This window comes from Oxyura jamaicensis, chromosome 2 (assembly GCF_011077185.1).
Source record: "Oxyura jamaicensis isolate SHBP4307 breed ruddy duck chromosome 2, BPBGC_Ojam_1.0, whole genome shotgun sequence".
Taxonomy (NCBI): Eukaryota; Metazoa; Chordata; class Aves; order Anseriformes; family Anatidae; genus Oxyura; species Oxyura jamaicensis.
The window spans coordinates 81,282,343-81,306,068 of record NC_048894.1 but is presented as its reverse complement, the minus strand read 5'-3'; the positions used below and the strand labels follow the sequence as shown (position 1 = coordinate 81,306,068).

The 23,726-nt window shown below is 40.1% G+C and overlaps 1 protein-coding gene and 2 long non-coding RNA genes across 5 annotated transcripts in view; 1 reads left to right on the top strand and 2 right to left on the bottom strand.

The window, feature by feature from the left end:
* Positions 1-195: 195 nt before the first annotated feature.
* Positions 196-17,451, bottom strand: BPHL (biphenyl hydrolase like). Its single transcript, XM_035317727.1, has 7 exons — positions 17,295-17,451; positions 14,200-14,303; positions 12,433-12,599; positions 8,207-8,360; positions 5,714-5,845; positions 3,046-3,169; positions 196-633 (listed from the first exon to the last, which is right to left on the bottom strand). Exons 1-7 carry the CDS (start codon positions 17,408-17,410, stop codon positions 546-548), a joined length of 885 nt encoding a protein of 294 aa, XP_035173618.1. The 5' UTR covers positions 17,411-17,451; the 3' UTR covers positions 196-545.
* LOC118161943 lies at positions 8,894-10,991 on the bottom strand. Its single transcript, XR_004748233.1, has 2 exons — positions 10,431-10,991; positions 8,894-10,322 (listed from the first exon to the last, which is right to left on the bottom strand). It is a non-coding gene; the product is annotated as an uncharacterized LOC118161943 (long non-coding RNA).
* A 353-nt stretch (positions 17,452-17,804) lies between the features above and the next one.
* LOC118161942 overlaps positions 17,805-23,726 on the top strand; it is a 73,080-nt gene continuing 67,158 nt past the window's right edge. For all 3 annotated transcript variants that reach the window (XR_004748232.1, XR_004748230.1, XR_004748231.1), the window contains exons 1-4: positions 17,805-18,334; positions 20,179-20,382; positions 20,473-20,595; positions 21,172-21,261. This is a non-coding gene — a long non-coding RNA (uncharacterized LOC118161942). The remainder of the gene's footprint in view (positions 18,335-20,178; positions 20,383-20,472; positions 20,596-21,171; positions 21,262-23,726) is intronic.

Genomic DNA, 23,726 nt, shown 5'->3' with positions numbered 1-23,726 from the left:
ACTGCTGACGAGCAGGGTGAATTTGAAGAGGAGGGAGAGGAGGATGAGGCTTAAGTCCCCTGTTACCAAAAGAACTTCTGTAAAGCTGGCATGCATACTGAATGACTTTCTGATAGTGGTGGTAAAGCATGTTCTTTAGATGCTGTGTACCCGATTAACCTCTCAGCACTTGTAACTTTGACAGATTTCTCAGTGTAACAGTTCTGAATCCAATTTATTACAATGTTTTTTGTCTTTTAATGTTAAAAGCACATAAAGGCATGTATTCTAGACGCTGTTTTCTGTCTTTCTTAACACCTCAATTGGACAAAGAACAGATGTTCAGCCAGTGTGTTTGAGAAGAATTAAGTTTAATGGCAGGTTAGAAATCTAGCAGCACAAAGGTGTGCTCTGATCCATGGAGGCTGACATATTCTCAAGATGCATGCTTCTCATGCAGATTTTCCCTGCTTTTTCTTACAGGAATCAAACCCATTTAACTTGAATACAGAAAGTCAACTAAACAGTGCAAAGACACATACATCTAACTTACTTTACAGTTCAGGTTACAATAAGAAATCTTCCACTTGTCTGTTGAAGTCCTCTGCAAAACGCAGGTGTAGATTATGCTTTCCTTCTGGCATCAAGAGCAGTCTTAAAAGAGGGGGGGAAAAAGCACATGCTGAGTATGTCCTACGTTCTGGGAACACAGGTAATTTAACTGTTTTTCTTTTTTCTTGGTTACCCAAGTCAATAAATTAAGTAACACTAAAAGTACTGCTCCCAGGTATGTGGGGTTCAGTATGTCAACTACATCAACAAGCATACTACTTGCCCCACTTTGGTCAGGATAAACTATGCTTAAAACCTTTTTTTTTTTCTGTCCCAGACACAGTTTCTAGGGATATTTTTAGTGGTCTGTGAACACTGTGACATTCTGAAATTCACTTGAGAAGTTTGTCTTCTAAAGGTACGTCAAGCACCTAAGCTGCTTTGCCTCTTTCAGAGAATGCTGGCTGTCCTGGACAGGGAGTGCACTGAATAGGTTGCTACAGAAACAGATTTCATGACACCACTCAAACCTGGTTGGCAGCTGAATTTTCTTATCTTTCTGCTAAAAGACAAATTCAAAACTAATGCCATTTTTTAAAGTAAAAAGGGATGTCAACTTCTATGGCAGAATTTTAACTAAAAGTGTAAAAAAGTGTTTAGAAGAAGAACCTGAAGATTAAATCTTTTGGCTCTTAACGCTGATAGGAATGAGCAGGAAAAACCTTATACCTTTGGTATGTGCTTTTTACAAACCCCCGAAGAAGTGTTAAATTTTTTGTTCTACCACTTACTAAGCTGTTTCAACAGAGCTAAAGACATTCTTGATTGATACTTTGTTGCCTTTATAACACTTAAGTCCCACTACAGCCAGGGCAATCATTCTTTTAGTGGTGATAAAATTCTGCTTTTCTCATCAGGAAGAGCAGTAGCATGAACCTATCCAGTTCTTCCATCGCTTCTGCCTGAAATTCAATCTCAGTCATCAAAGACAAAGCAATATACAGATGTACAATCCTACACCACTATCAATGGTTTTTGCTACTGCTGTTAAGCCTAATACGACCTAACTCTAGCCATACAGTGCAAAAACAGGATGATAGCACACAAGACAGAAGTAAACAATGCTACAAATAGCAAATCCTATTCTACTTTACAATTCAGAGAAAAGCCAAGGCAGGAAAAGCAGATGTTCAAACAGTGTTACTGGAATTTAAGGTCTTTCTGCTTAACAATGGAAGGTCTCCTCTCCAGTGCAACAAGAAAAAAGGGGAGGTTTGCCTCCCCTTTTGTATTTTCTGCATGTTTCTGAGAATATCACCATTAATTCCATTTCTTATCTCATAAATACATATATGGGAGAGCACTTCATCACAAAGACATAAAGAACAGCATTATGTTTTATCATATGGCAACTTCTAATGCTTTCTTCTGTGGCTTTTCTTCCAAAGAAGCTATCTGATCCTTGTCTAGTTTTTATTATGACATGCCTTAGCACCTAGAGCGTTTTTGGGCTCAGTGAAATCTAACAGAATAACAAGTCTTTTAAGCAGGGCATATGTGGGTGTCACTAGCTGGCAGACATTGGAGAAAAAAAATGCTTGCATGTGATTGTTAGAAAGGTCTCTTGTTCTTATCTTTCCCGTGGAACGATACCTTTTTATGAATGGCAGAGTTGACTTTGAGGTAAATATATCACTCAATTTTTCACAGAGATGACACCAATAATGGATTCCTACACTCTATTCATAAAAATGGGTTCAGTTCTAATTCTTTTCTCTCATGCTAATCAGCACTGTCTGCTATTGAGTAGTAATAGAACTCTTGAATTCATGTGCAAATGTATGAAGAAAATTCAGCTGGTGGAATCCCAGCTTTTTACGGGAAGCATTCCGGATTTTCAAAAAGGAGCAGATGTTGCCTCAAGACTTTTTGTTTATGGAGTAATATCTGAGTATAGTTGTACAATTTGTCATTTAACTTTTCTGAAACACACTAATAATTCCTGGAACAGTTTAAAAAGCAAATCTTTGAGGTTGTAGTTCACGTCAACAAGGAAGAGCAAAGATCAGTATCCTCTGCTCCTCTCCGATTACCAGTAGTCTTGTCCCATTCATAGCATCTAAATTCACTGCCCTACTGAATGGGACAGAAGTTAGGCATCTCACAACAGAAGGAATGTGGTGGCCATAACAGAGAAAACAAATTTGCTTATTTCAGTAAGCGTTAGAGAGTGGATCTGCGTGAGAAGTGGGAAGAGAAAGAGGACCTTACGTGGCTTCTCCTGGAGAACAACAGGAAGGCACTTACTGAAGTACTGGTGTTTCTTTGTTTCTTACTTTTCATGTAACAAGAAAGGTCCAGCTACACTGTTTGCATCATAAGCTGCTAGTGAAATTTAGAATAGTTCTGTCTGTGACGGAGAATACTTGTCCTAATGCATTTTTTTTTTAACATTGTGGATTTGGACTTCCTTTCTTCAACAATGATTTAGAGACACTCCATCACAAAACTTACCGGGAGCCTTTGATGTGCTTCTGAATGTATTCTGCATGATAGCGTGGAACCAATGGGTCTTTCTCACCATGAATTATAAATGTGGGACATTTAATGAGAGGCAGCAACTGTTGGCAGATATTACCTAGGGAGAAAATAAATGAAGGTTACACTTCATTTTAAAATAGTGTGAAAGACTGAAACTGCTTCTGTAAAGGATTGTGAAAACTCAGGTTCTAGCTGTTGCCTCTCCTTCTGGATAGCATGCAATTATTCCACAGAACTATATAAAAAGGGCTATAACATTTCTTTCACTAAAGTACTATGCAAGTACTGAAATTTGCTTAATTAATGGTTATTAACAGAAATGGATAGAGCGAATGAAGTTAATTGTCCCTTTTCCCCAGGCTCTTGTCCCCAGGCTCTCCTTTTTTTTTTTTTTTTTTTAATCTTAGCATCTTACTGCTTCATGCTACATTTTCTTACGTTGGCTGTTTCCAAGACTTGCTACTTTTATCAACAAATTAGCTTAGGTTGTACTTCTGCCTGTTCCATCTTCCAGACCCCTCGCTGTCAGCAATAAATAACCGTTTAATACAAATTACACTAAAACTATTCAAAGGTTATTCTTCCTGCACATTCATTTTACAGAACCTGAATAATAATTTTATACTTACAAATATTAAATCTCAGTAGAAGTAATTTTAATGCTTTTCATTAAAGACTTTTATATTTTTCCCCTTTTCTTTTTTACCTCATTGCATAGTGCCACAGTTTCCATACTCTTTGGCTAACCTCCCACGCTCCTGCAAGGGAATCTATGAGCAAAGCATACTCAATGTGTTTTATGTTCCATTTATCCTTGAGATAGCTTTTGTCCCATTTGTAGTTTTCTCCTTGCAGTTACTAACAGCTGCACAGCTAATATTTGTGCACACACATCTTCCCTAGCTCTTAAGTCATTCACAGTTTCACAGAGTTTTCCTGTTTGGTTATTTACCTTTTCTTATTTTGCAGTATTTATTTATTAAATATTTTCATTTAGAGCTTGTACTCATGGTCATCAAACATCTGCACAAATGTTGACTGTTTTTCAGAAAAACTAACAAACAAATTTAAGTTATTTACCTAAGGTCATGGTTGGCAGTCAAACTAGGAAATAAAACTGTTCTAGATTATGTTTACTCTAATAACACAACAGCAAGAAGAATTTTGAATTTTGCAGCTTTAAGAGCTTATACAGTATCGATAAATGTTGGTACCCTCTAAAAGTTCATTTCTTATACAAGTTCATACTAGAAGTTGTTAGGGCAAATAATCTGTTCTTTAAAAAGAATCTGAGTTGTTGACAAACCAAAGTTTTGTTGTCCTATTATTTCTGATTTATTTTTCTCCTCTAATGGCTTTTACCATTATTCACCACAAATAGCCATTTCTGCAGTGTTGCTTAACTTTAATTCAAAGGTCTGCTTGTATTCTAAGTCACCCTTCCCAAGTTAATCATGGAAAAATTGCCGTCTGATGGTAGCTAATCATTTTAAGCAAATTTTAGTCTTCTCCCAAGAGCTGACCCAGTTACAGCATCTAGATATTCAGCTCCTTGTTACATGTCTCCAGGTGGCTTCCATTTCACAGCTGCTCCACCTCATAGTGTTTGAGGCACGTGCAGACAGTCAAAAGGATGCCACAGGCAGCATCTCATTGGCTTGGGCTTTGGATTTAAGAGCAAACAAGTTTTAGGGAGATACATTCTAGAAAGGATAAAATGAAATGATACCACAGTTTGTTACAACTCTCTACTGAGAGAAATTCTAGTACCACGTTGCTGATGCATGGGGAATCTATGAAAAAGTATTTTTCCCTTTAGTACCTGCTGTCTGTTAATGTATATCACCTCCTCATGTCTTTCATTATGAGAGTTGCAGGAACATATATTTAAGAGAATTACAGACTTCTTGTTTTATACACTATGTATTTTGGCTTTGGCAAATTGAAAGCAATCTTCCTGTGAATTAAAACAGAACTGCAGGTTATTACTCATGGTACCCTTGGTTGCAAAGGCTACGTTGAGTAATTGGAGAAGTCTTCAGAGAGAAACATTCAACAGTGATTATACTGCTTGGTTTAACTATTCTTTTTGCATTTGAAATGCCCAAGCTGTGTCAATAGTTTTATATATATTTCTATATATATATATATATTGTTGGTTCTGAGTTCTCAAAATCTGAACTTCCTTCTTTTTGTACTCATCATATATGGTACTAGTTTGAAAAAGTGGTTCGGCTACTGCTTGCACAAACTCAAATGAACACACCTCGCTTCTGGGATATCTTAATGTCACCAAGATGCGGTGCTTAGATGCTGAGAAAGTAGAGGAGAAAAAAGGTTGAGCAGAATCCCTCCTGTTCAGTCTGCACAAAAGCAATGATTTAATCATGTAGTTTTGTGGTGGAGCAAGAGAAGGGACTCATCAGCTAACTATTCCCATAAATGCTTTCTCCTCCTGTACCTTGCTGGTTCTGTGAACCATCTAAAAAGTAATTGCTTTATTCATAAGTGTGAGTCAGGCACAGCTTTTAAAGCCATATGCAGAGGCCTTCCTTTCCCAGCTGCCAGGAATACTGCTAGATTTTTATCCAGAACTGTCTGCTACTATAATTGCTTCGGCTTAACACTGTAAATGCCTTACCATCTGATTTTTCAGCAAAGCTGGATATTCCATCTACCCAAGCCTCACAGGTTTTTGCAAAGTATTCATGTCCATACATCTCTTCCAGTGGTTTCTTAACCTTCTCACTCCATTTTGAAACATCTCGGATACCTACATAAAATAACATTGAAGTATGTTAGGACCTTTCCTGATCAAACCCAGTACTGTCAACATCTGATACGAGTAACTTAAATACAGATATGTACTTAAAAACAGATATGTACTTAAAACTTGAAACTGCATTCAATGGTTTTAAATAATTCTTAGCATGGAAAGGGTATAAAAATGAGGCAGTTTTATTATCTCTGCTGTGATCTTTCTGCGTTACAAAGGACTGCCTTATTATGTTCCCATGGGGAAAAATTATATATATATATGTAGAAGAACACAGTCCTACAATTTCTGTTTTTTCTTTTTTTGAGGGCACACAGAAGAAGAGCTCAAGGAGGTACTTTGTGTACCTTGCAGTAATCTTGTGTATAAAAAGGGGACTGTTTTTGTAACACTGTGCCAGAGCTGGCAGTTCTTTTTTACATCCTTTAGCCTTTTTCTTTGGTTTATGGATGGAAGTTCTTCCATGGTTCTTACCAGTATTCAGAGGAAGGAAGCTCTTACTAAGGCATTCCAGCAGGCTGACATCATGGTACATTTGCCATAGTCTTAGAAAAAAAACAAGCAGCTCTACTTAGTAGAGCCCCGTGACTCATGGCATACTGGCTACAGTTGTACAAATAATCTGACATTCTAGTTATTTGTCAGGTTTACCTATTTTCCCCCTAAAATTTTAAACACAGCTCACAAACCAGATATCCACAAAAGTGACTTTCACTAAACTGTGTTTCAGTTGTACAGCTTTTCATCAAGAAAGCTCAAAACAACATTGACAAAGCAGAAAATGCAAGAGACCTAAAAAGTACTGAATTATCCAATAGCAATATATGTAAGTAGCAAAGCTTTCGATTGGTTTCAGATGGGAAATAAGGATAGAAAGGAGTTTGCAGTTAATTAACAAGCAGAACCTATCCAGCCAAATGAGCAAGGTAGTACTGATTGAAAGTGTTGTTTTGAAACAACATCTGATTGCTAACCACCAGGAAATGAGTTTGATCATCCCAGGCTAGCTGTCACTGAACAGCTGTTTCCCTTACAGAACTTACTGTTTTATCCATGCAGCCATCATTACTTTAAAAAGATGGGAAGAAAAAAGCCAAACCTTGAAAGGACATAGATAGCAGAAGAACACCTTTCTCTCTTACCAGACCCTCTGCTGTAGGTAAGGTGCACTGATGGGCTGTGCAGAAGGCTTGCACTGCTACTTTAGGAGCTCCGTCACCCAGAGAGAGATGTTGAAAGCACCAGTCCACAAAAAGGCCAAAAGTCAGCACTGTTGCAGGCCCTAACTGCAGTCCTTCTGAAGTAAGACTTATTTTTTCTGTTGGCTCATTCTGACTGATGTGTATTTTGTAATTATTATGAAATAAAACCTCTGTACATATAGAGCACGTAAAGAACTGAAGTAGCACTTTTACAGAGCTTAAGCAAACAAACCAAAACAACCCTACTACTACTAACAATAATGAAAATGCTTTAATACAGGTGATGTAAGTACACATGTGCAAGACGTACACTAGTAACTTAGCTGAAGCCAAACAGTTTCCACAGCTGGTATAAATCGAATGACAATCACTTCAATTAAAATACAATCAGCTACATTTGTTGAGAGGCTGTATGGTTAACTTTTTATTTCTAATCTCAGAAGTAAATAAGGTTCATTTCTGAGTTCACTTGTGCTGTTTGCTGTTTTGCTTTGGAGTAGCAGATGGTTAGATTTTCTTTTACTTGAGTATAATGATGATCAGAAATATGGTGTTTATTTATTTTGGAAAGGTTTTGTATCCACAGTAATTAACTTGAAAGGAATGCAAATTAGAAAGGCATCCTGGGATGTTTACTTGAATGATTCATTTGCTTCCTTTGCTCAAATGGTAAGCTATGAGGTTATTTTCTTACTGACTACGTATTATATAGATGCCAGAGGCAAAAGCTGTTATATGCTAGTCCAACAATTTTCTGTGGACCTCGTCTAAGTGTCGTGCAAGATGTGAGAAAGTAAATCAAATGTGGGGTCAGTAGGATTATTTGGAGTTTATTTTTAGGAATTTGTTAAAGCAACAAAAATCTTACCTTCTGAAAACTACTGACAAGCTATTATAACTTATGCTTTTTAGCAGCTGTTGATGAGGGCTTCTTAATTCCACTATATTACCCTCGGAGTAATTGTTGGGTAATTTCTCCCTATGATTTTAATCTATCGCTATAGTTAGCAACTCGGTGAATTTTGTGTCCTGTTTTGTTACGTCTTCAACTCTGTCTCTACTTAGCTGTAGCGTGACTGAAATCCTTAAATCAAGATGAAATGAAAATAGTTCTCTTAGGGTATGATATTCCCCTACCCGTTCAGTTTATACATACCATTATAAATTCTCACGTCCTCTTGAGTAACGCTAGCATTTGCTCCCCAGACAACCAACTTGTGGATAAGAGTTGGATACTTTGCAGCTGCAATGAGTGCTGTAATACCGCCATCACTCCATCCCAGCAAAGAGAACTTCTTAAATTTCAATGCCTTGATTTGCACAAGAAAGTTATATGAAAAATAGCAGTTGGCTTTACTAGTAAACATCAAGTATTTCTTGAAAACTGACTGTACAGATCTAGACGCAACACTGCATGGCTGAGCTATGGTTAGCTTACAGCTAGCTAGAAAATATAGATTTTCCTTCTATTAAAAAACAAACAAACAAACAAACATGGAAAGGTGAAATATTTGGAAAATAAGAAGTTATACCTGCCCTTCTATATTTCTGTGGCTGTTTAAGGAAACAAACTAGTCAGATTCCTGCTGCATTTAAGAAGCCCTCTTGAATTTAAGAAATGTTTATTTAGAGTGGCTGGTGAAGACCTTTTCAGAAAGCCTGACAGTATCGAGAGTGTGTGGATTCTCTTTCTATAAAGTTGGCAAAGACTATCACGGTGTGGGATGGTATGTAATCCAAGACCAAGATGAATTTAAGAGAAGTTTAAGATTTAAAAAAATGGAATCCAGTGATCTAATTTACTGATGCTGGCTGTTTGCTTTTTTATTTAATTAAAAAAAAAAAAAAAAAGGAAAAAAGAAAGGGAAAACATCTGTTGAGTAATGACCAAAATATGCTTAAAGTGTTTGCTACAGGATTGTATTGAACTTAGGTGCCTAATCCACATTTTCTGAAGCATATAACTGATGTACTCATGAATTTATGATGAACTAATTTTAAGTATTAGTTCATCATGAATTCCAGTTCAAAGCACTGATGTTGCAACACCTCCTTCTCATAAAGGGAGGCTCAGTGCAAAAAAAAAAATGTCAACCAAAACCTTAATTCATTCTGACTTGTACACCGCTTTCCACTTAGAATTCAAAATTCTCGTTTGCTCATATCCGAGATCTGTGGTAGAGAGCAACAGCAGCGACAGGAGAGAGGATTTTGTGTATATGATGTTCAGTGGGCAAAAGGTGAGAAAGATAAAGGCATTAAGGAACAAATTCACCATTTTTACAGGAATGATATTTAGTGGTTAAGAAGTATTTGATGTTTTGCATGTAGGAGTCTGAGTTTGTGAACTCTTTAGCAAACAAGCATAATCAAGGGTTTCAAAATTGTTGTTGTTTATGTTTTTTTTTTTTTTTTTTTTTTTTTTTTTTCTCCCAGAATTGCAGCTTTTTAGATGACATCAATGAAGATATTGTAGTTGTGAAGGAAAAAGAGTAAGTTGAACAACGTGTTTTGGTGCTCAGTGTTTTGCTCGTGGAAGTCCAGTCCTGCTTTCTTTGGACAGAAGAAAGGAAAAACACTGGAAATCAGAGAAACAAAAGAATTACACAGAGAGGAAAAAGTAGTTTATAATTTGGAAGCTTACTCTTGCTTATAAACTTGAAGCTCAAGTGAGGCATAGCATTATCAGTTGAGCTGATACCTGGCAAACTTCTATTGCTATCAGGCTTTTCTGGTTTTGGCCCCTTCCTCGCTACTAGGTTTATTGTAGTGTTGGTCAATATTCAATTTCACCCGACTAAGCCATAATTAGCAAACAGAAAATAAATAAGGGAGGGTAAAGAAAAGGACATGTTAGGTAAGATCTGACAGGAAGAAAAGGGAGCCTGGAATTTTTGTAGCTGATCACAAGTTGTTCCTGGCCTGCTCAAAAATTATTTATCTGTGATCAACTTTAAGTATTGTTCTGCTGAAGTGTTACTGTCGTCTTGGCAGATTTCAGGAGTTGGCAGCAGTGCTTATAAAGCTGATGTTTTTCTGTTGCTGCTGTTCTCCTAGCACCAACAGCAAATCATGGATCTCAGACTTGGCTGATGGGTGGAATAGACTATTATTTGTTTTTTCTCTGTCTTAAATTATTTGTCAGTGCTTCAGCTGAGATGTATTTGCTTCCAGTTCTGTATTTCTCTCATGAACTAGCCATTATCTTGATGCGTTCTTTGGGTTGTCTCAGGGTTCGTTGCAGCATGAGGAATTTAACTTATCCTTTGTGCCTTTCAAAAACAAAAACAAAACAAAAACAAACAAAAAAACCAATGTGATGTAACAGACATCTTGGATATGGCATGCATGTTTGTTTGCTTTAATCTTGAGCTACTTACAGCACAGGCTTCTACTTAATATCAGCAATAACCTGAGAGCTGGTTCCAGCTCCTTGATTCCGTGGGTGATTTTGTGCTCTCTTTAGCCAATAGGGGAATAATATCTCTTTGGAAATCACTTCCTCCATCAAGGTCTGTGTGAAACGCAATTGAAAGATCATACACGCTGTGACAAAACTAATTTACACCAGTGTGCTGTAATATCACTCTGTACTATATACTTTCGTTGGATCACAGGAAGTATACCAGAAGTAAGGGTTATAGTTGATTTACCAAAACTGGGAGAAGCTCAAATCCATACTTTGATTTGGACAGTAGCTCTTCAGAATAAGTACCTCTTAAATATCAGTACTATTTTTAATGCTATGGGCCTTTGCTAGGCTTTTCTTACAGTTTGGGATGGAGCACAGCCAAGTAGGCTTATGGCATTGTACTCCTTTCATTTCACACAAACTCCTTGACAGAACCCATACAGTGATATACAGCACTGTCATCTGCATCAAGGTGCAAAATACTCTTCAGAATTTCAGCTTCTGTTATTTTGTCAAAACCTCGCAGCAGCCACAGCTCCAGCAGAGGCACCAGAACCTGGAAGAGCCTAGAATAAAAGGCCCATCTATACAGATGGATTTTCTGTCTGCGTGCATGCAAAGCATATACCATCATAAAGCCCTCTGCAGGAGTTAAGACTTTTTTTTCTGGAAATCCTAGCTGGGATGATTCCTTCAGATTTGTGCTATCCTTTATATGCTAGGCTAAAATGGAATCAAGTTACCCATGCTTGGGAAGACTTTAATCATTTGTTGTTACATGCTCACATCAATGAACATCTTCAAAAATAACAGGATGCCACATCTCATTTGCTTTGGCAGCTTTAAAGATTGGTGGGCTGCTGTCCTGTTTGCACGCTGCATGGTTACATGCTTTTTGAGGACAGCTTTGTTTTCTGTTTTGTATCTATTAGTATTTGAACAGAGGCAGGAAAGGGGGTTACAAGCATTTAAACAAAAACTTTGTCACCTATCCATGGGAGCAGCTTTATTTTCTTTGTTAGTGTAGCAGAAGAAATTGGTGACTTACTGTGCAGAGAGATTGCTTCTATGGTTAGAGGGCACAATTGTATCTTAATCCCGATTCTGCTGTCAGACTGATTTTGTTTCACCATGCAGAATACTGCTGCATTCCCATTTCATATGGTTCTGTAAGGTTACTGCTCACTACAGAAGTACATTTGGATTCACTGTCTGAATCTTGTCTCATATTTTTGGAATTTTAATGTTCTGCCAACTTGCTTAACATGGCCAAAGAAACTGTATAGCTTAACGTAACAAAGCCCAAATATTAGGTAAAACTAAACCAGAGAATACTGTTAGCACTTATAGGATGGAATAAAAGCAGATCTTGGGAATAAATATTTCTCCATCCTGTAGGATTTTTTTATTTCAGCTTTAGGTCATATTCTTCATGATAACAATAGCTCTGTTAGAGCTGTTATGATCACAGGAACCCTTCAATTTCCCACAAGATTTATTTCAGTAATAGGCTGTAAAATGCAAAGTGTCAGCTTAGTTTTCAGAATCAGATGTTTCTTGCAATGGATTGCTCAAGGCAAAACGCCAAGATTCTATTAGCTAGAAAAATTTCTAAGAACCTTTCACTACTGTAATCCCTTCCCGTCAAATCACTTGGCATAGGCTTTGTTTTTTATATATAGTTCACTTAAACTTACATGGTTCTTGGCTGTAAACCTCTAAGGGCAGGGTTCTGGAATACAAATGTATTGCTTTATAATTAATCCCCCACTGCTGAACCTCTATGTATATTGCAGAAGAAATGGAAGAAGAAAATATTTTCCAGAAGTGTGTTTTTTTGCCCAGATTTAAGCCTTCATTTGTATGTTCTTTTGCATAACTTGCTATCTGCTGGAAACAACACACGTAACAGTAGGAAAACAGGTTTTAAATATGTAGAGAGAAATAATAAAATCTGAGAAGAGATTTACCTGCATAAGATCTACTGCATCTTTTGCATCCCTCTCAAAGAAATCTGGAGGAAAGTCTCGAGATGGAGGGATGGACTGTCCATATCCCCGAGGATCCCAAGCAACAATTGTGAAAAGTTTCTTATTCATAGACTTAAGCTGTGGTCCAAAATCTGTTTGACCACTCCCTGGAAAATCATGATTTTTCAATTAAAGTAACCACCATAATACTTCTATAGCATGCATATGCTAAATGGAAACTGGGGAAACTTGTATCTTAATTCTAAAAGAGAGGCTATCCATCACCTAAAGTATACTTTATCTCTAATGGCAACTAAGCATTGCAACTCTCAGAAAGTACCATAACAAAACTCTTTAAAAGTATCTGTGGTACACTGAGTGCAAACTATTTCTAGTAGGTATGTAAGCTTACCAAAACTGTGCTCTGCCTGGATGCTCTGAAAGAGTACCTTAAACTGATTTACCTGGAATTAACTGGGGTAGGGGCATATTGTTAACAGATTTAAAGCAGTAGCATGATCATTGCTGTTCATCTGGCCAGCACAGAGGAAATTGTGGAAGGGGAGGAATATACTGACTCCAGCTACTAAATTGTGATCTAAACGTAAAAAGTATTGTGAGAGACAGTTCTCATCTGATGAAACACTTCAATAAATCTATACAACTATGGGTGCTTGAAGCTGAGCTTTAAATACTTGTCCTGAGGTGAGAACAGGGACACAAAAACCAGAGATTTCTAACTTCCGATTTTTCTAAGATGTTTGTTGTCAGAAAAAAGTCAAATAGATTTATTTTTTTCTGATGCAGAACTATTTCTTTTTTTGATGGCTCTGACTTCCAAAAGATTTTTAAAAAATGAAATACTCCAGTCTAGAAAATGCTATTGTGCTAAGCTATCTATGAATGCTAGGAGGAAGGTAAGAAGACTGCAATTTTTTTCTCATTTGGATTATGGTCATGTGGTAACAATATCACGTTACTTGAGTAAAACCTGTTCAGCTCTAATATAAAATATTCAAAGGATGAAAATCGAATACCAAGTTGGTTATTCATCATTATATTAAAATGGCTGTGCAAGGCCTAAGTGTACTGCAAAAATCCAGGGGAAAAAAGCTTGTGTTAATTTCAAAGGGTTGTTATCAAAAGCATTGATCTCAATGGACAGATACCCTGTAGCTAGCAGAACCTGCTGTCCAGCTCTGTCATTGAGAGTCTTAATGATGTTGCCCTGAGTAACCAAAACATGACAATGCGTTTTTAAGCAAAAACCAGGTCTCAGCCAGGCCTTTTTCACTATGGTGATAAACTGTAAGTGCTGCATTATGTCTATTACTTCATTTGGAATGCACCTAATTTCTAAAAACGAACGCATCCATCAGTTGCGTAACAAATACAGCTGACCCGATTCTTCCCTCTCTCCCCTCCCACCCCCATTACTTTGCACCTTCTGTAGCTATTTGCCACTTGTACTGGACGCTCACTTTGCACAGTCAAATCTAGAAGGTGTGAGTGACTATGAAATAAATTCAGGACCTATACCATTACGTATGTATAAATGGTGCCCAGTAAGATAAAGAAAGTCTTTAAAAACAGTTAACGGGTTGCAATAACTCTGCATTTTCCTATCTTTTGTACGTGTGGCAATTTTATCTTTTAACAGCAATGCTCCATAATCAGGTGCTGAACATATTACAAAATAGTTTTGTACGTTCTAGCATGAATGGTAAATGAGGTGGTTGCTCTACAAAGATAAGACAATCTCCAGACCTAGCATTCCAGGAAGCAGGAGAACTGCATGGCTTCCTTCTCCCGTTTGCTGATAATGCAAGTTGACTCCATTCACTTGGATTTTGGCAGATGTTATCGAAGTACTAGGGAAGGGAAGAGAAAAAGGAGAACATTCAGACAGCTAATTCTCATTACTACATGGACATTTAAAGGAATATAGAATACTTTTTCTATACGTGAAAGACAATACAATAAAACTTAAATAGGTCGCTCGCCCTTTCACAGATGCATAGAAGACTAAATACGAAACTTGACAGGAGCACAGATGTATTTGGTATATATAACATTTGCACTTATATTTCACAAATTCAGTTAAATGAATTAAGGGGAAAAAAAACAATAACAACTGTGCAACAAGAGGAATACAAAAGCATGTTTACATGGCTACAGAAATGTGGTGAAAGAGATATATTACAGAGGAGAAACCTCCTGCTGCTACAGAGTAACTTTTGAAATGGCTGGTGTTCACTTAGTACTACTGAACTATACCTTTCTGTCTGCCAAAGAAACAACAAATTATTGTTACAGTTCCTCATGTAGGAGGTCTACAATGAGAAACACCTTGCAGGGAGATGAGGGTGATATTTCTGCCACCGTAATACTTAATTGGAAAATACTGCATGGCCAAAATTCCCTACCCACTAAAAAAGTATTCTAAATGGAAAAATGTGAACTGGAAAGATTACAGGGACTGACCACAGAGGACATTACCCTTAAATGCCTACTTTAACCTTTCACTGCAAAGCAAGATGTGCAAATACAGTTAACCTGAGACACCATTTCTAGATGCAAATACCTAGTGAGAATGCTAGAGGTAGCATATATTGGAGGTATTGTCTGAACAGTATACATGACTGCATCTGGTCTCCCAAGCAAGTTTGTTCCCAAATGGTTGAGAGATGTCTTTTCACCAACATAACTTGTTTTAATTAGAGGTAGTAGTGTATGAATTTTGCCATTAGGTTGCCTAATGCTTAACCTTCATCCCCTGCACTTCTCAGTCTACATAGATCAAATATTCTTCCCGCATGAATTCAAAGTGAATTTCACATAGCTACTTACAGAAATGCTGCTTCCCACCGTTACATGTAACAAGTCTCTATTCCATGCTATGCACCATACAACTCACTAAAAATTCAGTTTTAGCAAATAAATTCTGATTGCAGCAAGTAAGCACAGTCCCAGCTACATAAAGCTTAAAATGATGGATTAAAAGTAAGAAATACCACCAGTTTATATCTTCCTTGTGAGGGAAATGAAAATGACCAGTAGCTGGTGAACTCAGCTTCCCAGTCTGTAAGCGGCAGCAGGATCACAGGATGTGTGCAACACAAAGCCGTTAGGGCTCTACGTAAAATCTGGGTCTGTGTAACACAGCTAACCATGCCACGTGCCTAAATATAAGCAGAGACTTTGCAGAATAGCACCAGGTCTTTTTACCTGGGCAGATCTAACTTGAAAACTGGAGTACAAATCCAGATCTACATTTCAAGAATGTAGCTCGGACAAAGAAATTCATTGTGTCATTGTAACTTCAGGGAGTTTTGTTGAGTTGTTATGCCGATATGATTCAAGGAATTAGACTACCATTTTAAACTTTCTTTATGTCCACGTACTGCACCTGATACGGCTATATACTTCACAAGGTATATTCTCAATGTAGCATTCAGATATACCTTCTCATCCCCTTTTTGAACATGAGTTTTGCCTTTTTCTAAAAGAGGATGTTTTGTTATTTTTTCCTTAATATACCATCTTTTAACCTGTTTCAACAGGTTATTTTATCACAATTCTCACCATAAAAAAATGAATACCTAAATGTGATTTTTTTTTCTTCTGATTATTAATTGCCAAAAGCAGGTCCAGATCCAAACAGCAGAAATATTCATCACTCTGTTACCATTAAAAAAAAAAAAATCGCTGACGTAGTTTTCATAGACAAGGGGTATATATTCTAATTTCGTGATTCAGATAGTGTTAGTTTTTTTCCCCAGCTCTACCCTTTTACCTTTTTCAGGATTAATTATTAATGTTGGGAGCTCAGGAATTTTGCTGAGTTTGTGAGGCACTTCAGTCCAATGAAATCTGGGAGTTTCACATACAGCGTACTCTCAATACTTTACATATATATATATATGTATATGAGAAACTGTCCTGGAAGTGGCTATTCCTAAAAGACTTGGTCTTTCCCACACCAAGCTCCTGTGAATCTGAGATCACTTCAGTATGGTTGTCACCGTGATGACTTTGCTTCTGCCATTTTTTTTGTAAAGACTGCATTGTTGGGCATAATCATGTTTGTGGAAGCAATGCTAAAAACCAAAACCACACAGAAAAGAAAACCAAACCACGCTGTAACTGAATGAGCAGCGTTAGAGCCTGTAGCCCTGAGGAGCGGTGGATACGTGCTGCCCGCGCTCAGCCGGGCGGGAGGGATGCAGAGCCCGCAGGCCCAGCAAGGTGCCTCGCTGGAGACCATGCTGCACCTCGTGCTCTGTAGGAGCGCTCCTTGGTCTGGATGCTACCTTTCTGTTCCAGCTGGGCTGCAATGCAACATAGTCTTTATTTGTGTGTGTGGGGAAAAAAAATGGTGTAATGTCTCTTTTCCTTAACAGGATTTGCGGAGTAAGCAGCGTTACCGGGCTGTTAATCCTCCTCGTCCTTCTTTCACACTACGTGCAGGAAAGACGGTGTCTGCAGGTACCAGGGAAGCGTTTCGCATTGCGTCCTGCCATGATCACAGAGGGAAGGCAGGCTGGTGAGAAGGGGCTGCGGACCCCTGCCACAGCCCCTTGCAGGGCACAGAAAGCAGCTAATGGCTCTTCCCAGCCGAACAAGCCTCCCCGGCGACCTGCAGCAGCCCTTTCCTCAGGGTACTACCAGCGTCCCTGTTGTCACCCCCACCTTCCCAAACCAAGCACACCCCCCCCCCTTCGCTAAAACACCTCGCCCACCAACACCGGGACCCCTCGCTGCCACCCTGCCTTGCCTGTCAAATGTCCCCTTCCCCAAGCCCCGCTGCTCTCGGCCACCGAGCCAGAGGGGCAGGAGGCGGCTGGGTTTTATTTTTTTACCCGTAGGAAGCGGCCGGTCCCCGGGGCGTGAGCGGCACGGAGCGGGGAGACGGCGGCAGCAGCAGCAGCGCTCGCAGCGCCCTGGCGGCCCTGGGCCGAGCCATTTTGGCCGCCATGGCCGCTCCGCCTCCCTCCCTTCCCCCTGCCCGCCCCCGGCGGCCGCAATGGCGGCTCGGCCCGCCCGCCCCTCAGCCGCGGCCCGCCCCGGCGCCCAGCGGCGGCGCCTGCCGGGTGTGTGGGGGAATGGCGGCCTCGAGCCGGTGATGGCGGAGGGGCCTGTGAGGAGCCCAGCCAGGCTTGGGGCAGAGCTAGGAGTCACGGCCTCCTGGGCAAAAGGGGTTTCCTCAAGGCAGGTCAGCCTCGCACGGTTCCTCCAGCCTGCTGGGAGCTCAGTGACTGTCCCCAGAGTGAATAATTGTCATCCTTTTCGCCCCTTTGCTTCATTTTACAGGTGAACGACAGCCATAGCAAATGCGAGTGCATAAAGGGATTAACTCAACTCCATGAGCATACTGATTCGGTTTATCCCCTGAGCAGATCAAACCCTTTAAGATTAAGGTCTTTAGTATTGCTAATTATCAGCAATCCGTCATCAGGACAAGCTGCCCTCACTCTTGCCCAGTGGCATGTACGAGCCCCTACAGTTTCCTTCCACGTTCAGAGGCTCATTTTTGCTCTGTGTGTTTCAGTGTCCACACTTCTGGTGGAAAATGACTGGAGGTAACAGCTGACTATTCTGAGTTTACGAAAAAGAGGTAGCTTGATCTTTTTGCTACACGAACTATTTTTCTGAATTTTGCAGCTCCCTCACATCAAAAGGTGTTCCCCATGATGGAGCTTCAAAGGGAAAGGTCTCAAACTTTTTTGTATCCAACTTTACTCCTATTGAAATGCCTTTCAATCTCTAATCTTACATATCCTCCACATGCTGCGGCTTAAGGAGATGCAACAGCTTCCCAGAGCCTGTGGTGAAGAAATGAGGGATAAAGTAGAAAGAATTCATCATGGGATATAGGGGGAGAAAAGAGGTAATTAGAAAGGTAAATCCAGAACCCCTCAACAGATAAGAGAGAAGGAAGTTGAGGTTTGTGTACCACTTAGGAAAAGAATTGGGAATGGCCTCAAGTTGCGCCAGGGGAGGTTTAGGTTGGCAATGAGGAGACATTTCTTCTCAGAAAGAGCAGTCAGGCATTGGGATGGTTGCCCAGGGAGGTGGTGGCATCGTTGTCCCTGGGGGTGTTCAAGGAAAGGTTGGACCTGGTGCTTAGGGACATGGTTTAGTGGGTGACATTGGTGGTAGGGGGATAGTTGGACAAGGTGATCTTGGGGTCTTTTCCAACCTTAATGATTCTATGTGTTAACCCCACTGTCAGTGTGATGAAAGCTGAGTGGCCCTTTGCAGAAGCAGCTGTCACACAGGAGGTGCTGCCCCATGCATTATTTCCAGGCCTTCAGTCACAGCTCTGGGCCATACGAAGTCTGTCTAGTGGCCATTCCTCTCCCAAGTGCCTGGACCACGCAACCCCTCCCTCAGGTAGTGTCCTGCTGCCTTGGGCCCGAGGACAGGAAAGTTACATGGCAATTGGGGCAGAAAACCCTTTTCCATGTGTGTGAGGAAAGTGACTGCCTCCACGAGGGGTGATGGAGGAGAGCAGCTCCCAAGGAGAAAGGGGTGCTACCCAGGCCCACAGGGCATTGCCCCCAAATATAGCTGTGGAGGCAGGAGCCTGCCAAGGTTGGATGCTGGTGGCAGATAATTTGGGGCCAAAAGGACTGTAAACTCACAGGTTTGAATTGTGTTCATTCTACACAGTTCACCACAACATCCAGCCTTGCTAGTAAAATAGCTTTGGACACTACAATGGGCATCTCTGAAGGTAAAACTTTCATCTTAACCAGTTACCTGGAGATGTTCTCCTCATAAATTGATGGCTGAAAGGAGGAAAAATGTTTTGAGCAAGCCAGACACAGGCTTACTCTTACACAGCCTATCAAAGAGTTGAGAGCAACTGGAGCACTGTGTCTCCTGTTTTCTCCTATAAAATGTTTTTGTCTGGTTACTGCTGATGGTTCAGGTTCAGACTACTTCCCTCAAACTAATTACATTTGGCAATTGAATGGAAAAGAAAAGAGAAGAAAAAATTGAAAAAAAAATACCAAAACACAAAACCCCAAACATTTAAAAGAGGTATCACTGCTCTGCTGGCAATAATTCCCTGAACACAGGTTTCCCCTTCCCTGTTAACTGCCCTATCTTCTTTTTGGTCCACTTAGTGTTGCCTCATCTCTACATTCAGAAACTTGTGTTTAATTAGCAGCTCCTAAGTTGCTGCTGCTGGCAGGATTTATCTCCGGTCCATCCAAGGCTCCAGAGAGCATCACGGTCACACAGTGAGATTTTGCCACCCGTGATCAGCCCTCAAAACTCCTGCAATCGGGCTGTGCTGATAGTGCTGCATGGATTTGTTCCTTATGAAAATGAACAGCATTGACAAGGGTCACATGAATCAAATGCCTTTTCCCCACTTGCAGGTATTTTCACAAACTTCTTGTGAGGGGCAACTGCAGAACAGTGAGTTCTTTCAATATCCCTATTAAACTGCAAGGACAGAGTATTCTTCTGACTCTTGGTTGCATGGACAATATATACGCACAATTCCTGTACTTCCTCAGGAAGCCTTCATGGCTGCTCTACAGCCATGTCTGTGACCAGCTGGGGTCACCACTGCTCCGGACAACAAGCTGTGGACTACTGAGTTTGACCCAGCCCTGCCTCATGGTCACTGGGCTGCATCTGCTTGTGGCTTCTCTTCCTGAGCCTGGGCTTTACACTGTTTTGCTGACTTGTGTTTCTAGCTTGACCCTAATTCTTCCACATTGTTAGGGACTCACAGCTGCCATCCATCACCTTGCTCTGGGGGCTTGGTTGTAGGATGGGGCCCCGGCTAGTGAGGCCCCTGCCCCGAAGGCTTTGTTGCTGTGCTGAGTTCCTGGCCCCCAGGCACTCAGGGAGCACCTGGCCCTTGTTGTGCACTGATGTATTTAATCTGGAAATAAGGTGTTTTTCACTCTTTCTCCCCCATGTCCTGTAAGCAGTTGCTGTAGGCTTGCTCCTTACTGCAGTTTAGGTTCTTGAGTCTATGTATACATAGATTGATTGTTGCTTCTTTCATTTCAGCTACTTTTTATGAAGTCAAATATCCTGCTGTTTCCATTCCTGGTCTGACACTTGGCTACCTGTGCTTCTCAGACAATGTTTTTGCCTTAGGACAAAACCTTGCTAGTCCAGCTCTGCAGAGAGGTAAGACTTGGATGGTGAATTGCCAAATTCAGAGCAAAGATGTGAAAATGCTGATGTTTCTATGATTCTGTGTTGAGCTTTCAAACAAGAAAGACTGTGTAGATGTGGAACTACTTTTAAAGCTAAATAGGCATGGAGTGTGTGGAGAATAATATTTTTTTTTTTTTAATTGTGGTAGGAAGCCTTCTTAGCTAGAGCAGTAGCCAAGTTCAAAATAATTTGATGTATTTTTTTTTTTTTTTTTTAAAAAAAAAGACAGTGCTTTGTGATTAGCAGGACAACTAGTAGATACCTTAGCCTTAAATGAAGAAACCAAGACAGAGATGTGCATTTAAAAACTGCTGTTTTGCTTATGTTTTCCTGTGTATTTGTTGTGCTAGCAAGGGATATTTGTCTCAGTTTAAACAGCAACTGCATGCCTTTCATTTGTCTGCAAAGAACTGTATTAGAAATAGGAAGTGCCCAAACGCAGACATGTCAGTGTGCTTCAGCGGTGAGGTGGCCTCGTAATTTCCACGTTGAATATGATCTGCATCCTATAAACATATGCAAAGTCTCAGTATGATTTTCATTCAGATTCAGGGCATTTCAATTGCACAGACCTGAGATGGCTCCAGATATTATGGTACCAAAGCAGCAACAGCTTCCCCCTTGCAGGGGGCAAAGGTAACATTTAGAAGATCGTTCTTGTTACATTTGTGGAAGAGGTATGAATCTCTTTGCCTTAATAACTCGTGAAATCAGTGACCCAGGTATCCCTTCTAGTGCTGCATTTAGCTCTCTTGACTTGAGATACGTGTGCGATGCACAGGGATTGCAACCTGTGGTTCAAAACCTAAGCAGTATTACTTACTGGCTTGCTAAGGTGATTAGTGTGGATTTTTGTCTCAAACAACTCTCATCAAGAATCTCAGAGCTCTGTAAGCTTTAATGCTTATTATCCGATCGCATCTAAGTTCTGGCAGAAATTAGTGTCAGTATCACAGAGATGAGGAAACTGTGCTAAAGAGAAAAAGGAAATAACCTACATATCGCAAATGAGTGGGAGAGGGGAGGGAAACCCAGTGTAAGTCACTTCATTTGGAGGCAATACTTCCTCCAGCAGAAAGATAGCCTCTGGACCCTGTGCCTTAGACCCTGTTTAGGTCATAACTTACCCCTTCCCTGCTTCCCACTGGCTGTTTTAAGGATAGAGTGTGAGAGTTGTACTTCCTCTAGGTGCCATTTTGCAGTGAGGAACAGATAAGTGCCAGTCAGCTGACTGCTGGCATGCTGGGAGGGAAACCTGACGTGTTGCGAGGAGCACTCTGTAGAGATTGCGATGGGGAAGGGACAGAGGGGGGGAAAAATGCCAAGAAGTTATTAGGACCTGGGGAATAAAGCACTCCATGGTGCACCAGTGAGCTCATACGTGGCCCTGCTTATAATGGATGATCTTTTCTGCTTTGTTTCTCTGTAGTTCCCTCTGACCATGTACAACTCTTTGCTTATTTCAGAGTCTCAAAGATTCTTACTTTATTTTTCACGTGCCTCCAAGGCCAAACTCTTTTGAATTTGCAAGGTATTAATTTGTTGTAGTACAATGATGGAAAAAACTAATGCAGAGAAAAGTAGAGTAGTTTATTTAAAACCACTTGATCAGTCAGAGGCAAAGTTCTCAAGTATTGCCTCTCCTCCAGAAACCAGCACACTGAGGAACAGGAGCACTCTGAGGAACTCTTTTCTGAGTCTGTCATCTCATATTCATTCCATCCCATATTCATTGGTGGTGTTTAGCAGCTCTTTTGGAAGCAGTGAAAATTCCAGAGAGTTCTTAGCTGCTTGTACCCTGCTCATGGAGACATGGTATGTTAACTGACTAACTTGCTCTGAACTACGTGGATTGTAATCCTCTGCATTTAAGGGTTTCAGCAGGTTGGCTGCTCTGTAAAAATCACTGTATAGGATGAAATGGCCTTCCCAATGAGACGGTCCCTCTCCTATGTCTCAAAATTTCCATGAAACTTAAAAGGTGGGGGGAGTGCAAAATCATTTCTTTGGACCTCTTGTAAATCCTTCTCTCTTATACTTCACCCAGTTAACCTTGTATTGAGACTTATAGCTGTGTTTTTGACTATATGTATCTTAAGGACCAAGTCCAGCCCTAATTCAAAGACATTGAGAAGATCCACGAACTCCCTAGGTAGTTTATTCCAGTAGTCAATCATCCCGTTAATTAAATATGTATTAATTTTAATGTCATTGTGTCTGGCTGCAGCTTCCAGCCATTGGGTCCTATTATGTGGTTTTCCACATTACATAGGAGTTTGTAATACTTTGTGGTTTCTTCCCGAGGAGCTGAATTTTCTTCTCTGGGACTGAGTTCTGTAAGCAGCATACTGGTCTAGACTTTCTCCAGCTCTCGCTTTTGTGGTTCCGTGATACTGTCCACAGTGTGACCCAAACTCTGAGCACTACTCTAGATTTGGACTTGCCAGTGTCAAAGCTGAAATGAACTTCTATCTCCTGCATCCCAGTTTAAATATCCTTGACTGCTCTCTATGCCTGCTGTGCTGAGGTGCTTCTACATCTGTTGTTGCTGTTATTTCAGAACATAAGGTTCAGGCCTCCTTTCATTAATAAAGAGAAAATGAAGTACTCAGTCTATGCCTATTAAATGCTCACCATTCATTCTGTGTACCAGATAAGACAAGGATCTTCTAAGGAAAAAATAAAATATTGTATAAATTAAGACTCTATGGGTATGTGAGACTCTGAAAAGAAAATGGTGGGTAGGAAATGGATGTAGCAATGCAGTAAAACCAACGTTACAAGCACAAATGAACTCTTTAGATCTGGTCTGCATTTTGTTTCATGGAGTAATATGGTAGCTGCTGGTTGTTACTCTTTGAACTGATGACAGAAAGACATGGATTTTAGCATGCACTGACAACACATACATAAAGTCTCCAGCATCTGGGTGGATGACAGTCTGTGTACTAATTTCTTCTGAAGTTTCCACTTTGGCCACTTCCACTGTTGCTTGTGCTTACAGATAAGTTGGCTCTTGCTATGATTCCAGTTTAATTTTGCTTCTACTAAAATGGTGGCTGCTGTATCCTACGTTTTGATTAAACTGTTAGCTTTCTGAC